Source organism: Pseudophryne corroboree, chromosome 5, assembly GCF_028390025.1.
Source record: "Pseudophryne corroboree isolate aPseCor3 chromosome 5, aPseCor3.hap2, whole genome shotgun sequence".
NCBI classification, from domain to species: Eukaryota; Metazoa; Chordata; class Amphibia; order Anura; family Myobatrachidae; genus Pseudophryne; species Pseudophryne corroboree.
In genome coordinates, this window is record NC_086448.1 from 388,409,014 (window position 1) to 388,427,381 (window position 18,368).

At 47.6% G+C, this 18,368-nt stretch overlaps 1 protein-coding gene across 1 annotated transcript in view; it reads left to right on the forward strand.

Moving 5' to 3' along the window:
- The window catches only part of PDIA4 (protein disulfide isomerase family A member 4), a 339,636-nt gene that overhangs the window by 264,262 nt on the left and 57,006 nt on the right, over nt 1–18,368 (forward strand). Inside the window, exon 13 of the mRNA XM_063925192.1 lies at nt 5,626–5,777. Within this exon, the coding sequence (XP_063781262.1) occupies nt 5,626–5,777 (152 nt within the window). The remainder of the gene's footprint in view (nt 1–5,625; nt 5,778–18,368) is intronic.

An 18,368-nucleotide genomic window follows, 5' to 3' on the forward strand; every position in this document is an offset into this window, starting at 1 on the left:
TAAAAGGGGTGGGAACTGGCTCCTCCCTCTATGCCCCTCCTCCAGACTCCAGTTAGATTCTGTGCCCAGAAAGACTGGTCACACACAGGGGAGCTTTACTGAGTTTCTCTGAAAAAAGACTTATGTTAGGTTTTTTATGTTCAGGGAGCTCTGCTGGCAACAGGCTCCCTGCTTCGTGGGACTGAGGGGAGAGAAGCAGACCTACTTCTGTGAGTTCAAAGGCTCTGCTTCTTAGGTTACTGGACACCATTAGCTCCAGAAGGTCCGATCACTTGGTACGCCTAGCTGCTCGTTCCCGAAGCCGCGCCATCACCCCCCTTGCAGAGCCAGAAAAAAAGAAGCCAGGTGAGTAAAAAAAGAATCGAAGACTTCAGTGATGGCAGAAGACTTCAGGTCTTGAGGTACCGCGCAGCGGTCGCGCTGCGCGCCATGCTCCCACACACACAGCGGCACCAACAGGGTGCAGGGGGGGCGCCCTGGGCAGCATGTAGACCTGAAATAAACTGGTAAAAGTTGTATGAAAAGTGCCTGGGCACTTAATATAGACCCCCGTCAGTATAAGTATAAATATGCTAAAATGAGCGGGACTGAAGCGCGCCGGTGAGGGTGTGTGGCTTAGCCCTCACAGCTCCAACCGGTGCCATTTTCTCTTCACAGAAGCTGTAGAGACGCTGGCCCTAACCTCCACACTGCTGTACAAGTAACAGGGTGCAAAAGGGGAGGGGGGGGGGGGGGGGGGCACAGTACATTTGGTCCTATAATCTTTATTATAAAAGCGCTAACAGGTCTGAGGCATTGTATATAAAGTTTCAGTACCGGGATAGGCGCTGGGTTGTGAGCTGGCAAACTCCCTCTGTGTCTTTCTAACAGACTTTGCTGTGGGTCTGTCCCCTATAGCTCCAGTGTTATGTCTGAGGCTGAGTGCTCTTCCCAGGAGCAGGCTGGAGTGGGGACAGAAAAGACTCTGGGAGTGACCGTGTCGGCGCTGCCAACGGCTGATTGGGTAAATATGTTGAGTGTTTTGAATGCAAATGTGGCTCGGTTGAATAAGAGATTAGATAAATCTGAGTCTAAGAACCAGACATGGAGAAAATCCATGGAGGATGCATTGTCACAAGCTCAGACCCCTTCGGGGTCACAGAAACGTGTATTTACCCAGATAGCAGATACAGATACTGTCACGGATTCTGATTCCAGTGTCGACTATAGCGATGCCAGATTAAATCCTAAACTGGCTAAGAGCATTCAGTACATGATTGTGGCGATAACAGAAATATATTGCATATCATAGAGGACCCTGCTGTTCCTGATACAAGGGTCTGTATGTTTAAAGGAATGAAACCTGAGGTAACGTTTCCTCCCTCTCATGAACTGCACGCTCTTTTTGAAAATGCTTGGGAAAAACCTGACAAGAAGGTACAGGTTCCCAAAAGAATTCCAGTGGCATATCCTTTTCCCTCTGGGGACAGGGAAAAGTGGGAGTCAACCCCCATGGTTGACAAAGCTCTATCGCGTCTGTCCAAAAAGGTGGCGCTTCCGTCTCCTGACACGGCCGCCCTAAAGGATCCTGCGGATCGTAAGCAGGAAAATACACTAAAATCCATTTGTCACTTACGGTTCGCTACTCAGACCTGCCGTTGCTTCGGCATGGGTGAGTAGCGCTATTGAAAAGTGGGCAGATAACTTGTCATCTGAGATAGATACCCTGGACAGGGATAGCGTGATTTTGACTCTGGGTCATATCAGGGACGCTGCAGCATATTTAAAAGAAGCTGCGCGGGATATTGGCCTTTTGGGATCAAGGGCCAATGCCATGGCAGTCTCGGCTAGGAGGGCATTGTGGATTCATCAATGGAATGCTGATGCTGACTCTAAGAAGACTATGGAGTCTCTACCGTTTAACGGTAGGGTCTTGTTTGGTGACTGCCTCACTGACCTGGTATCTACAGCTACCGCGGGTAAGTCATCATTTTTACCTTATGTTCCTGCACAACAAAAGAAAACACCCCATTATCAGATGCAGTCCTTTCAGCACAATACAAAAAAAGGACGTGGGTCCTCCTTCCTTGCTGCGAGAGGAAGAGGAAAGGGAAAAAGTTCACAGGCTGTGGCAAGTTCCCAAGAGCAGAAGTCCTCTCCGGCTTCTACCAAATCCACTGCATAACGCTGGGGCTCCTCTGCGGGAGTCTGCACCGGTGGGAGCACGTCTCAAACTCTTCAGTTAGGTCTGGGTCCGCTCGGACCTGGATCCTTGGATAGTAGAAATAGTAACCCAAGGGTACAAATTAGAGTTTCAAGACGTTCACCCTCACCGATTTTTCAAATCAGCCTTACCAGCTTCTCTTCTAGAAGCGCTGCAATACATGTTCCCATATATCCTCCACATCAGGCATACCTGAGGTTTGCTGTTCAGGATTGTCATTACCAATTTCAGACGTTGCCATTTGGTCTGTCCACGGCTCCGAGGATTTTCACCAAGTTTATGGCGGAAATGATGGTTCTCCTGCGCAAGCAGGGAATCACAATTATCCCGTACTTGGACGATCTCCTCATAAAAACGTTGCGCTCACACTGACGATTCTGCAACAACATGGTTGGCTCCTAAACTTGCAAAAATCACAGTTGGTTCCGACGACACGGCTGTTGTTCCTGGGTATGATTCTGGATACAGAATTACAGAGCTTTTCTTCCAATGGAAAAGGCTCTGGAAATGCAGAGCATGGTAAAACTGATTCTGAAACCGACAAGAGTGTCAATTCTTTAATGCACTTGGTTGCTGGGGAAGATGGTGGTGGCCTACAAGGCCATTCCGTATGGCAGGTTCCATGCCAGGGTGTTTCAGTGGGACCTGTTGGACAAGTGGTCCGAGTCTCACCTGGACATGCACAGTTCTTACCTTCTAGAGGGACGCAGGTTTGGGATTCAGGATTGGATCCTTTTGACCACGGATGCGAGTCTCCAAGGCTGGGAAGCAGTCACACAGGGGAGAAACTTTCAGGGAAAATGGTCAAGCCAGGAAGCTTGTCTGCACATAAACATTCTGGAATTAAGGGTCATTTACAATGGCATTCTGCAAGCGGAACATCTTCTTCGCGGTCTGCCCGTCTTGATTCAGTCAGACAACATAACAGCAGTGGCGTACATAAACCGCCAGGGCGGAACAAAGAACATGGCGGCAATGGCAGAGACCACAAAAGTTCTCCGCTGGGCGGAAAGACATACAAGCGCTCTGTCAGCAATCTTCATTCCAGGAGTGGGCAACTGGGAAGCAGACTTCCTCAGCAGACACGATCTCCATCCAGGAGAGTGGGGTCTTCATCAAGAGGTCTTCACAGAAGTGACAAGTCTTTGGGGAATTCCTCAAATAGACATGATGGCGTCTCGCCTCAACAAGAAACTACAGATATTGTTCCAGGTCGAGGACCCTCAAGCAATAGCAGTGGACGCGCTGGTGACACCATGGGTGTTTCAGTCGGTGCATGTGTTCCCTCTGCTTCCACTCATTCCAAAGGTGCTAAAGATCATAAGAAGAACAAAGGTTCAGGCGATCCTCATTGTTCCGGACTGGCCAAGGAGGGCTTGGTATCCAGATCTTCAGGAATTACTCATAAGAGATCTCTGGCCTCTTCCTCTATGAGAGGATCTGTTACAGCAGAGGCCGTGCGTGTATCACGACTTACCGCGGCTACGTTTGACGGCTTGGCGGTTGAACGCCGGATCCTAGCCCGAAAGGGTATTCCCTGTGAAGTTATTCCCACACTACAAAAGGAGTAACGTCTAAACATTATCACCGTATTTGGAGAAAATGTTTCTTGGTGTGAATCCAAGGGGGTTCCTACGGAGGAGTTTCGGCTAGGACGTTTTCTCCATTTTCTACGAGCAGGTGTGGATGCGGGCCTAAAATTGGGCTCAATTAAGGTACAGATTTCGGGCTTATTGGTTTTCTTTCAGAAACAATTGGCCTCCATTCCAGAAGTTCAGACTTTCGTGAAAGGCGTGTTGCACATCCAACCTCCATTTGTGCCTCCAGTGGCACCATGGGATCTTAATGTGGTGTTGCAGTTCCTTCAATCACATTGGTTTGAACCTTTACGGAAAGTGGAGTTGAAATTCCTCACTTGGAAAGTGGTCATGCTTTTGGCCTTGGCATCTGCAAGGCGGGTGTCTGAGTTAGCGGCCTTGTCTTACAAGAGCCCTTATTTGATCTTCCACGAAGATAGAGCTGAATTGAGGACACGTCAACAATTTCTACCGAAGGTGGTTTCCTCTTTCCACATGAACCAACCTATTGTGGTGCCTGTGACTACTGACTCCTTCGCTGAGTCAAAATCTCTGGATGTGGTCAGAGCTTTGAAGATTTATGTCGCCAGAACGGCTCAGGTTAGGAAAACAGAGGCTCTGGTTGTCCTGTATGCTCCCAACAAGGTTGGGTGTCCTGCTTCCAAGCAGACCATTGCATGCTGGATCTGTAACACGATTCAGCACGCTCATTCCACGGCTGGATTGCCGTTACCGGAATCTGAAAGCCCATTCTACTAGAAAGGTGGGCTCATCCTAGGCGGCTGCCCGGGGGGTCTCGGCATTGCAACTTTGCCGAGCAGCTACTTGGTCGGGTTCAAACACATTTGCAAAGTTCTACAAGTTTGATACCTTGGCCGATGAAGACCTTAAGTTTGGTCAATCGGTGCTGCAGAGTCATCCGCATTCTCCCGCCTGTTTTAGAGCTTTGGTATAACCCCATGGTTCTATGATGACCTCGGCATCCTCTAGGACGTATGAGAAACTAGGATTTTAATACCTACCGGTAAATCCTTTTCTCTTAGTCAGTAGAGGATTCTGGGCGCCCCGTCCCAGTGCGTACTGTATCTGCAGTTATTAGTTGTGGTTACACACATGTTGTGTTACGTTATTGTCAGCATGTTGCTGCAAATGTTCATGCCGTTGGCTTGTGTTCTGTTGAATGCCACGTTGTGCGGCATGCTTGAGGTGTGAGCTGGTATGAATCTCACCTTAGTTTATCAATAAATCCTTTCCTCAATGTCAGTCTCCCTGGGCACAGTTCCTATAACTGGGGTCTGGAGGAGGGGCATAGAGGGAGGAGCCAGTTCACACCCTTTCAAAGTCTTAAACTGCCCATCTCTCCTGCGGATCCAGTCTATACCCCATGGTTCTATGATGACCCCAGCATCCTCTACGGACTAAGAGAAAAGGATTTACCGGTAGGCATTAAAATCCTATTTTCTCCTTCCTTACATGTTTCTCCGCCGATATGCAATGGCCGTTTCATCAGAGTTTTAAATAGTTTATTAAGCAGTTCATTCATTTAAAAATAAGAATTGCTACACTGACTATTTAGTCACCTTCTCTGTGCATTGATATCCGTTGGTAAAATGATGAGCATCTCAACACTTAATGGCTGTTAAAACTTGCAACCCTATGAGCATACAACATGGTGTGTATATATGTTCTTTGTATATGTATGTGTTTCTAGTCTGAATTGATTGCTTTGTCAGACTACTTTGGCTAAACAGTGGATGTATAAGGGTGGCGCTGAAAGGGCCATTTAATTGAATTCTTTTTATTGGCTTTGTTTTATATTGTAAACTGCATTTTAATGTATTTCAGCAAATTCTTTAAGGGAAGACTTTAAGTTTCACCACACCTTCAGTACAGAGGTAGCAAGCTTCCTGAAGGTGCCTACTGGGCAGCTAGCTGTAATGCACCCTGACCGATTTCAATCAAAATATGAGCCACAAAAATTCATTTATACAATCAAAGTAAGTGATTTTTGTTTTGTTTTATATTTAGTGGTGCTTTATTTGTACTATTCTGTTCTGAGTTAGTTGGAGTCTAACCCTTGTAATTCACGTGCTGGGACTACATTACTTGTTTTATGTTGTATCACAGCTGAGAAACTTGGTAGGAGTGCCCACCAAAGCAGATCATAAAACTGAACAGGAGCAAATGTATTTACATCACAGATAATGGATGATTGGTCATTTGCCTAGGATTTATAATCCTTTTAATCATCATTTGTTCACCGTTACTAATTATCTGCCACAATGGTTTTCTAGCAAATTCATCATTAGATCTGCTGCCTGCTTGAGTTCTCATCAGGTCTTCAGTAATATTAAAGTCTAAAAACTGAAGATAACACACAATTTAATTTTTAATTATTTTAGGCCTCAAAGAAGAGTCTTGAATTAAATGTAACCCTTTGTGTCGATCCCAGTGACGCTGGTAAAGTAGATGAATGAGATTTAGACCCAATGTCCTTCCCAATGGACAACAATTTACTATCGTAGCTCTTCACTAAAACATTGTAATTTGTTCTAATTCGATATTTTGATACTGTAGCAACTCCAATTGTTTGCGTAACTATTTTGCTGAAATTAGATAAAGTACGTTATTTTATTTGTAAAGTGGAAAATTCACCTTGGGACGATCTTTCTGGGTGAAACCATCTTTCAAACTCTCAACGACTCAGCTGGTGCTGCCATCTGCCAGAAAAGTTTCACAATATTTTTATACATTTTAAATAGACATTGGGATTTAAATGGCAACCGTCATCACAATACATGCTATACATTTCTCTTGCGTCCTAGTGGATACTGGGGTCTTGTACTTTAGTATCATGGGGTATAGGTCAGGTCCACTGGAGCCTGACACTTTAAAACTTTTAGTGTTTGTATGTGTGTGCTGGCTCCTCCCCTCTATGCCCCTCGTACCCGGCCTAGTTTGGAAAAATGTACCCAAGGAGACGGGTGCACTTCTCTAAAGCTCCAGAGATTTTTCTTTAAATTTAATTTAGTTTATTATTTTCAGGTAGCTCTGCTTGGCAGACAGACTACCTGCTTCGTGAGATTTAGAGGGGGGACCGAACCAACCTCCTGAGGTTTAATGGTCCGTAATCCCAGCTGAGGTTCTGCGGTGCTGATCACTCATCGTCGGTATGTGTGCCCACGCCAGCAGCTAGCCGCCACCCTCTAACAGATGCCGAAGATCCAGGTGCTGTGAGTGTTACACCGGGGCGCCAGTTAGCGGGTCCCCGGTGCAGTTTGGCGACATGTCACGGGCCTGGAGCTGCGGTGCCCGCCGTGGACAAACTGGCTCAGGGTGTTGCAAGGGGCGGGGGCTTCCAGGAGCAAGACCAGAGACGCGAAGGCGCCATTTCCTGCTGCTGCCGGTTGGCCCCAGCGACAAGGCGACTTTTAGGTAGGTGCTCGTCTTCAACACTTTGCCCACGTGTGGGCGGAGTCCTGCCGGGATTCTTGAGTGAGGAACCTCATTTTCCACGGATACTGGCTGGAATTTCAAGCACTCCCTCCTCACAGGTTTTTCAAGTCTGGCTTACCAGCTTTACCCGCAGCAAACGTTACCTTGCGATAGGCTATTCAAAAACCTTTGCAGACAGGGGTGGAAGTTCCTGTACCTCCTCCGTTACTCAACAGGGGTTTTTACTCCAGTCTTTTTGTCATTCCCAAACCAGACGGTTCAGTGCGCCCCATCTTGAACTTGAAGTCTCTAAACCCGTATCTGCGGGTATTCAAATTCAAGATGGAATCCCTGAGGGGGGTGGTGTCCGGTCTGGAGGAGGGGGAATTCCTGGTATCTCTGGATGCCAAGGATGCTTACCTACACATTCCCATGTGGCCTCTACATCAGCTTACCTTAGGTTTGCCATCTTATATGACCATTTCCAGTTTCAGGCCTTACCCTTTGGATTATCCACAGCTCCGATGGTCTTCACCAAGGTCATGGCAGAGATGATGCTACATCACAATCAATGTAATGCAACATTACAATCAGTGCAATGCAGCATTTAATGCGCATGATGGGAGTGAACATAGTTCCCTATTTGGACGATCTCCTAATAAAGGCTGTGTCCAGGGAGTGTCTACTGCACAGCATTGATCTGACTACTCGTCTACTCACTGATCATGGGTGGATCCTAAATTTTCAGAAATCTCACCTGGAACCGATCCAGCGTCTCAAAAGGTGTTTCTCCCGATGGACAAGGCCTTGGCTATCCAGGCTATGGTCCGCTCGGTGCTCAGTCCTCGCAGGGTGTCTATACATCTTTGCATCCGATTACTGGGCAAGATGGTGGCTGCTTACAAGGCAATCCAATACGGCAGGTTTCATACACGGCCATTTCAACTGGATCTGCTAGACAAATGGTTGGGTTCTCACCTCCATATACATCTGGAAGTGACCCTATCTCCGAAAGCTCTGATTTCTCTCTTATGGTGGCTTCAAATTCCTCACCTGGTAGAGGGCAGAAGTTTCACGATCCACTCGTGGATTCTACTGACAACTGATGACAGCCTCCGGGGTTGGGGAGCGTTGACCCAAGGGGCCCAGTTCCAAGGGTTATGGTCAGTTCGGGAGTCTGCTTTACCGATAAACATCCTGGAACTCAGGGCAATTTACAATGCTCTTCTACAAGCCTCCCATCTCCTGAAGGGTCAGGCGATCCAGGTTCAATTGGACAACGCCACGGCGGTGGCGTACATAAACTGACAAAGGGGAACAAGAAACAGAGCAGCGATACGAGATGTGTCAAAAATCCTCCTCTGGGTGGAGGCCAACGCAAGGGCCATCTCTGCCATATTCATTCCAGGAGTGGACAACTGGGAAGCAGATTTCCTCAGTAGACACGACCTACATCCGGGGGAAGGGGGCCTACATCCCCAGGTGTTTCAACAGTTGATTCGCCGGTGGGGCTGTCCACAGATATGATGGCTTCTCGTCTCAACAAGAAGCTATGCCATTACTGTTCCAGAATGAGGGACCCGCAGGCTGTAGCAGTGGATGCGCTGACGACACCATGAACGTAACAGTTTGTGTACCTGTTCCCTCCTCTACCACTAATCCCAAAGGTACTAAAAAGGCTAAGAAGGGAAAGCTTTTAGGCAATTCTAATTGCCCCGGATTCACCTCGGCGGGCATGGTACTCGGACCTCCTGGCCATGTCTCTGGAGGATCCCTGGCCTTTGCCACTCCATGATGATCTTCTACAGCAAGGTCCGTTCGTCTATCCAGACTTACAGCGGTTATGTTGGATGGCTTGGCAGTTGAGAGGGAGATTTCTAGCGAGAAAGGGCCTTCCCTCCCGGATTATTTTCACCATGGTCCAGGCCAGGAAGATGGTTACGTCGAAACATTATCATTGTATCTGGAAAAAGTAGGTTTCCGGGTGTGACAGTAGAAAGGTTTCTCCCGTGGAATTTAGAATTGGTCGTTTTCTACTTTTCTTGCAAGCAGGAGTGGATATGGGCCTACATTTAGGCTCCATCAAAGTCCAGATTTCGGCGCTCTCTATTTTATTCCAGAAACAACTTGCCATGTTACCAGAAGTAAAGACTTTCCTGAAGGGTGTTCTTCATATGCAACCGCCCTTTGTATCTCCCACGGCTCTATGGGACCTCAATGTGGTTCTGTCGTTTCTCCAATCGGATTGGTTTGAACCCTTACATAGGGTAGAGTTAAAATTTCTCACCTGGAAGACTGTAATATTATTGGCATTGGCATCTGTCAGGCGTGTCTCTAAATTAGGGGCCTTATCCTGTAAAAGCCCTTATTTGATTTTTCATGAAAACAGGGCGAAACTTAGGACTCATCCTCTGTTTTTGCCAAAAGTGCTGTCCGCTTTTCATGTGAATCAGTCTATTGTGTTTCCGGTGTTATCTTACGCTTTCCTGGGTCCAGAGTCCTTGGATGTGGTCAGGGCTCTGAAGATTTATGTCAACAGAACGGCCCGTCATCGAAAATCTGACTGTTTGTCCTTTATGATGCCTCCTAGATTGGTCGGCCAGCTTCTAAACAAACTATTTGCTTGTTGGCTCCGGTTGACCATTCAACAGGTCTATACTTCGGCGCCTTTGCCGATTGTCTATTCAGGTCCACTCGACCAGGTCATTGGGCTCTTCCTGGGCGGCTGCCCGGGGTGTATCGTCCCTACAATTGTGCCAAGCTGCAACTTGGTCTGGTTCAAACACGTTTGTTAAATTCTGTTGGTCCGATACCTTGGCCAAGGATGACTTTCTTCAGTTTGGTCAGGTGGTTTTACAGAGGTCTCGGCACTCTCCCACCCGTTTGGAAGCTTTGGGAGTTCCCCCAAGGAACTAAAGTACAAAACCCCAGTATCCACTAAGACGTAAGAGAAAATAGGAATTTAATACCTACCGGTAATTCCTTTTCTCGTAGTCTGTAGTGGATACTGGGCGCCCGCCTTAGTGCTTTGTTCCTGCCTACCTGTGTAAGTATTTAGTTGGACCGACGTTGCGGTCCCATTATGTTGTTGGGATAGCCATGCTATCCGGGTTAGGCTGGTGTTGCTATCCTCTGTTCTGGTTAGCGCCCTCCTTTCGTTCATGGTTGTGTGTTGGCTTGTTGCCTCACCGCTATTGTATTGTTCTTCTCTCATATTATGTCTGTCTCCTCGGGCACAGTTTTCCTAGACAGAGTCTAGTTCGAGGGGGCATAGAGGGGAGGAGCCAGCACATACGTATACACACTAAATGTTATAATGTGCCAGGCTCCAGTGGACCCGATCTATACCCCATGGTACTAAGGTACAAGACCCCAGTATCAACTACGGACTAGGAGAAAAGGAATTACCAGTAGGTATTAAATTCCTATTTTTTTTAATAATGTCCATTTAAATGGACAAGGGGGTCATAAAGGGTTAATTAAATATTGCCACAACTGTGCTTATGGAGGAGATAAAATTGCAGTCACACAAGATACAATAATGCACATTATCAAGAGCATGGGCAATGGAAGATACTGAAACAAGTGTTAACCTTAATGGGTGTTGGTTCTCACAGCTATCCTGTGGCCTTACACTTGTCTCTTGATGAAAGCCTATTGGCATGACATACAGTATGAGAGTATGGTAAACTGATTACAGAGAGATTTGTGACAATATCCGGTTTGTGTGTTCTCCTGTTTGCTGTTAAGTTAGACCATTTTTTAAAAAGGTGTTTATAGCGGCACAGTACTCTGGCACATTTATAGGGTCATAGATCACAGGATTGAAAGGCAAATGTACAACAGTGTATCTACACTGGTAGGTAGCTGGGACATTTTTCATGCCAAATGGTATATTTGTGAATTCAAATAAGCCAAATCGGGTGATGAACTCAGATTGCTCTTGTGCTTAGGAGTAATTTGTCAATACCCCTTACAGAGATCAAAACTTGATATGTAGGGTGCTCTGTCTCGTCTGTTGAACAGTTAATCTATATAGCATGGGTGGTCTCATTCGATATGCGATGGTTCACACAGGACGGTGTGGTGTGGTCTGGTCTGTCTTTGAAACCAACACCACTCCGGGTATGCTATATAATTAACTGTAAATAACTAGACACATGCAGATAATATATTTTGTATTGGAGACTAGCATAACTATGTTCAGCCACTTATTTATGCTAGGTGGCTGAACATAGGGGGTAATTCAGACCTGCTCGCTAGCGTTTTTTGCAGCACTGTGAGCAGGTCAGAACTGCATATGCATCGCAGTGCGCAGGCGCGTCGCTCGGGTACAAAGCAGATCGTTGCTGTGCGGTGGGTTTTACGAAGAATCCATTCGCACAGCCGATCGCAAGAACATTAACAGAAAGAAGGCGTTGGTGGGTGGCAACTGACCGTTTTCTGGGAGTGGTTGGAAAAACGCAGGCGGTCCAAACGTTTGCAGGGCAGGTGTCTGACGTCAATTCCGGCCCCGGACAGGCTGAAGTGATCGCAGCAGCTGAGTAAGTCCTGGGCTACTCAGAAACTGCAAAAGATCTTTTTGTACTGCTCGGCTGCACATGCGTTCGCACACTTGCACAGCTAAAATACACTTCCCTGTAGGCGGTGACTATATGATCGCAGTGCTGCAAAAAACTGCTAGCAAGCGATCAAGTCTAAATTACCCCCATAGCCAAGGACATTTGCTTTGGGGTCATGTGATATGGGACAACTTCTCTTGACTTGCCTACATAAGTCTGCTTTTGCTAAAATGGACAAAAGTGGATTAAAAAAGTAAAAGTGCAACTAAATACTTGAGCCACCTGAAATCTGTGTCCAGAGGGGGGGCTTCATTGCAAACATCCCAAACGCAGTAGGTGGGCCAAGTCATTAGACCATAGTCATTGTTGGAGGGCACACAAGCAACCACTTCTGTTTGTTGTAGTAAGAGGTATGCCATACTTTACTACTTTTGAAAACTAGTTTCAGGGAAATTCCAGGTGGCAACAGAATACGCAGCGCTTTCCGTTGAGGGTGTGTCATACTCCACCCAAAGGGCGTGTCTAGGTCCACCTATGGGTGTATCTATTGCCACTCAGGGACATCTCTGCGCGCGCCTGAAAAAGGGGCGTGGCTTCGCAGGAGGGCCCGCATGCCCCCGTTTTCGTCACTGAGGGGGCGTGCCCAGCGCACTGTGAGCTGCTGACATGCCCCCTCTGCTCCTGTCTCCACTGAATAGGCGCTGTGCGCATGTGCACATAGTCTATTCACTGCTGCTCTGCTCAGCAGAGCAGCAGTGGCAGGTGCCTCCCAATTGTTTCCCCCCCCTCCCCCCCTCCCCCCTGACCCATGGGTGGGACAGTCCCAAAAAAACGGGACTGTCCCGCGAAAATGGGACATTTGGGATGTATTATTGAGGCACCGTATCCATTTGTGAGAAGAGACAAATAGACATTTAAAAAACTCCTCCCTCTATGCCCCTCCTCCAGACCTCCGTTAGATCCTGTGCCCAGTGGAGAAGGGTGCACTGCAGAGAACTCTCCTGAGTTTTCTGTGGAAAAAAGAATTTTGTTAGGTTTTTTATTTTCAGGGAGCACTACTGGCAACAGGCTCCCTGCATCGTGGGACTGAGGGGAGAGGGGTAGACCTACTTAAATGATAGGCTCTGCTTCTTAGGCTTCTGGACACCATTGGCTCCAGAGGGAGTCGGAACACAGGTCTCACCCTGGGGTTCGTCCCGGAGCCGCGCCGCCGTCCTCCTCACAGAGCCGGAAGATAGAAGCCTGGTGAGTATGAGAAGCAAGAAGACGTCAAAGGCGGCAGAAGGCTTCAGATCTTCATGAGGTAAAGCGCTACCACTGCGCGCCATTGCTCCCACACACAGACACACAGAAAGCACTGATGAGTGCAGGGCACAGGGAAGGCGCCCTGGTGTGTCCCCGTCGGTAGTGCTGACTCAGGAATGGATTGACATGTGACATATGTTGAATGCAAGTGTGGCATCTTTACATAAGAGGCTAGATAAAGCTGAATCCAGGGAGGCATCAGGGGGTCAATCCTCGGATTGGACAGACTCACAGGGCCCGTCGGGGTCTCAAAAGCGTCCCTTGTCACAAATTGTGGACACAGATACTGACATGGACTCTGATTCCAGTGTCGACTGTGATGAAGCTAGATTGCACCCTAAGGTGACAGAGTATTCAGTGTATGATTATTGCAATAAGAGATGTGTTGCATATTGCTGATGAACCCTCTGTTCCAGACACGAGGTACACATGTTTAAGGGAAAGAAACAGATAATAAACTTTCCCCCATCTCATGAACGAAGATAAGAGGCTGCAGATTCCCAAAAGAATTAATATGGCATACCCTTTCCCTACACAGGACAGGGTACGTTGGGAATCCTCTCCCACTGTGGACAAGGCTTTAACACGCCTGTCCAAGAAAGTGGCGCTGCCGTCTCCAGACACAGCGGCCCTCAAGGACCCTGCGGACCGCAGGCAGGAGACTACATTAAAGTCTATTTATTCACATACTGGTGCTTTGCTCAGACCGGCAATTGCGTTGGCATGGGTATGTAGCGCAGTTGCAGCTTGGACAGATACCCTGTCGGCTGACCTTGATACCCTAGATAGGGATGCTATTTTGTTAACTCTAGCCCATATTAAAGACGCAGTCTTGTATATGAGAGACGCTCAAAGGGACATTGGGTTGCTGGATTCCAGAGCCAATGCCATGGCTATTTCAGCGAGACGATCCTTATGGACCCACCAATGGACGGATGATGCGGATTCGAAAAAGCATATGGAGGTTTTTCCCTATAAGGGTGACGTGTTGTTTGGGGATGGGCTCGCGGACCTGGTTTCCACAGCTACCGCGGGTAAATCTACCTTTTTATCTTTTATTCCCCAACAGCAAAAGAAAACTCCACAATATCACATGCAGTCCTTTCGGTCGCAAAAGTCCAGAAGAGGTCGGGGATCCTCCGTCCTTGCCAGAGGTGAGGGTAGAGGAAAGAGAACACCTGCTTCGGCTGGTGCCCAGGAATAGAAGTCCTCCCCGGCTTCTACAAAACCCACTGCATGACGTTGGGGCTCCCCTGCGGGAGTCCGCACCAGTGGGGGCACGCCTTCGACTCTTCAGCCAGGTCTGGGTCAGGTCAGACGTGAATCCTTGGGCGTTGGAAATTGTTTCCCAAGGCTACAAACTGGAATTCGAAGAGGTGTCCCCACGCCGATTTTTCAAGTCGGCCTTACCAACTTCTACCCCAGAGCGGGATGTAGTGTTAGCTGCAATTCAAAGGTTGTGTCAACAGCAAGTAATTATCAGGGTTCCCCTGAACCAACAGGGAAAAGGGTACTATTCGACCCTCTTTGTGGTCCCGAAGCCGGATAGTTCGGTCTGACCCATTTTAAATCTAAATTCCCTAAACCTGTACTTGAAAAGATTCAAATTCAAGATGAAATCGCTCCGAGCGGTAATAGCCAGCCTGGAGGGGGGGGATTTTATGGCATCACTGGACATAAAGGATGCTTACCTTCATGTCCCCATATATCCCTCTCATCAGGAATACCCGAGATTCGCTGTACAGTAATGTCATTACCAGTTTCAGATGTTGCCGTTTGGGCTTTCCACGGCCCCGAGGATTTTCACCAAGATAATGACGGAAATGATGGTGGTCCTGCGCAAGCAAGGAGTCACAATTATCCCATACTTGGACGATCTCCTGATAAAGGTGAGATCAAAAGAGCAATTGCTGAGAAACGTGTCACTCTGAGAGTACTCCAGCAACACGGTTGGATTCTCAATCTACCGAAGTCACAGATGGTTCCAACAACTCGACTAGCGTTCCTAGGTATGATACTGGACACGGAACAAAAGAAGGTTTTTCTCCCGTTGGAAAAAGCCCAGGACCTCCAGAACATGGTCAGAGACCTGCTAAAGCCAAAAAGAGTCAGTTCATCAATGCACTCGTGTTCTGGGGAAAATGGTGGCAGCCTACGAGGCCATCCCCTTTGGCAGGTTCCATGCGAGGACGTTTCTATGGGACCTTCTGGACAAATTGTCCGGGTCCCATCTACAATTACATCAAAAGATAACACTGTCCCCCAGGGCCAGGGTGTCTCTTCTATGGTGGCTGCAAAGTGCTCACCTCCTAGAGAGTCGCAGATTCGGCATTCATGACTGGGTTCTGGTAACCGAGCCTCCGAGGATGGGGAGCAGTCACCCAAGGAAGAAATTTTCAAGGACTATGGACAAGCCAGGAGTCCTGCCTGCACATCAACGTGTTGGAATTAAGGGCCATATACCACGGCCTTCGACAAGCAGAGAGTCTTCTTCGAAACCTATCGGTGCTGATTCAATCGGACAATGTCACAGCAGTGGCTCGTGTGAACCGCCAAGGCGGGACAAGGAGCAGAGTCGCGATGGCAGAAGCCACCAGGATTCTTCGCTGGGCGGAAAATCACGTAAGCGCTCTGTCTGCTGTCTTCATTCCGGGTGTGGACAACTGGGAGGCAGACTTCCTTAGCAGACACTATCTCCATCCAGGAGAGTGGGGACTTCATTAAGAAGTCTTTGCAGAGATAACGGGTCTTTTGGGAGTTCCTCAAATAGACATGATGGCATCACGCCTCAACAAGAAGCTTCGGAGGTATTGTGCCAGGTCCTGGGACCCTCAGGCAATAGCAGTAGACGCTCTGGTACCGCCATGGGTGTTCCAATCGGTCTACGTGTTTCCTCCTCTTCCTCTCATCTCAAAGGTGTTCAGGATCTTAAGTCGAAAAAGAGTACAGACAATACTCATTGTTCCAGACTAGCCTCGAAGGGCCTAGTACTCAGATCTTCAGGAGATGCTCACAGAAGATCCTTGGCCTCTTCCTCTAAGGGAGGACCTGTTGCAGCAGGGGCCCTGCATGTTCCAAGACTTACAGCGGTTACGTTTGACGGCATGGCGGTTGAACGCCGGATCCTAGCTGAGAATGGTATTCCGGAAGAGGTCATACCTACTCTAATAAAGGCTAGGAAGGAGGTGACGGCAAAACATTATCACCGTATCTGGTGGAAATATGTCTCTTGGTGTGAAACCAAGAATGCTACTACGGAAGATTTCCATTTGGGTCGTTTTCTCCACTTCCTACAGGCAGGAGTGGATATGGGCCTAAAATTAGGCTCTGTTAAGGTACAGATTTCGGCTCTGTCGATATTCTTTCAGAAGGAATTGGCTTCTCTTCCAGAAGTCCAGACTTTTGAAAGGGAAGTGCTACACATCCAGCCTCCTTTTGTGCCCCCAGTGGCACCATGGGACCTGAACGTGGTGTTGTAGTTCCTAAAATCACACTGGTTTGAACCTTTACGGAAGGTGGAGTTGAAATTCCTCACTTGGAAAGTGGTCATGCTTTTGGCCTTGGCATCTGCAAGGCGGGTGTCTGAGTTAGCGGCCTTGTCTCACAAGAGCCCCTACTTGATTTTTCATATTGATAGAGCGGAATTGAGGACTCGTCCTCAATTTTTACCTAAGGTGGTTTCTTCATTCCATATAAACCAACCTATTGTGGTGCCTTTGGCTACGAGTGACTTGGAGGATTCCAGGTCCCTGGATGTAGTCAGGGCCTTAAAGATTTATGTAGCCAGGACGGCTAGAATTAGGAAAACAGAGGCTCTGTTTGTTCTGTATGCAGCCAACAAGATTGGCGCGCCTGCTTCAAAGCAGACTATTGCTCGTTGGATCTGTAACACGATTCAGCAGGCGTATGTTACGGCTGGATTAAATGCCCATTCCACTAGGAAGGTGGGCTCTTCTTGGGCGGCTGCCCGAGGCATCTCGGCATTACAGCTTTGCCGAACAGCGACTTGGTCAGGGTCAAACACTTTTTCTAAATTCTACAAGTTTGATACCCTGGCTGATGAGGACCTAGCATTTGCTCAGTCGGTGTTGCAGAGTCATACGCACTCTCCCGCCCGATTGGGAGCTTGGGTATGAAACCCATGGTCCTTACTGAGTCCCCAGCATCCTCTAGGACGTAAGAGAAAATAGGATTTTAAACCTACCGGTAAATCTATTTCTCCTAGTCCGTAGAGGATGCTGGGCGCCCGTCCCAGTGCGGAAAATCTGCAAGACTTGTATATGGTTATTGCTTACATAAGGGTTATGTTGGAATCGGTCTTGGACCGTTGCTGTTGTTTGTTAATACTGTTAACTGGTTATGTGTATTCCAGGTTATATGGTATGATTAGTGTGGGCTGGTATGAATCTTGCCCTTAGATTTACAAAATCCTTTACTCGTATTGTTCATCTCCTCTGGGCATAGTTCTCTAGCTGAGGTCTGGAGGAGGGGCATAGAGGGAGGAGCCAGTGCACACCCATACTAAAAGTTCTTTATAGGTGCCTATGTCTCCTGCGGAGCCCGTCTATACCCCATGGTCCTTACGGAGTCCCCAGCATCCTGTACGGACTAGGAGAAATAGACTTACCGGTAGGTTTAAAATCTTATTATATATATAGAGAGTTAGACAGAGAGACATGGACAGATATATATATATATATATATATATATATATATATATATATATATTCGTAGAAACGGACAGCACACCTGTTGTAAAACAAAATGGAAAGTCCTGGTACCAGCGGTAGGTGCACGGGCAGTACACCATATAACAGAAGAAATCCTCCACGGCACTCAGTAAATAACACGCAAAGAGGCAGGAATACAGCAACGTTTCGAAGGATTTATTCCCTCATCGTCAGGCACAAAATACAGTGTACAAACAGCTCACCTTATACCCCAGGTAACCCACGTGTTGGCGGCGGCGTCCGGAAGTCAGGGGGACGGCATCCACAAAGGACGTCATCAACCACTGCCCGTTGCCATAGCCACCAAATAAAACATACATTTAAAATAAACGGGATACAGTGGAGTTACGGGCAGATGCATAACAATAAATACTCAAAAGACATAATTATACAATATGCAAAAAATATATATGTAATACAAGGAGATACAACAAACACAAATATCAGAGGAGATAAAGCAGGTCCCTAATCAGATGCACGCATAAATCCCTGTCTGCTCATTCAGACCCTTAGGAGATATGGTCTGTAACCTATGAATCCATCTCGCCTCGCACCT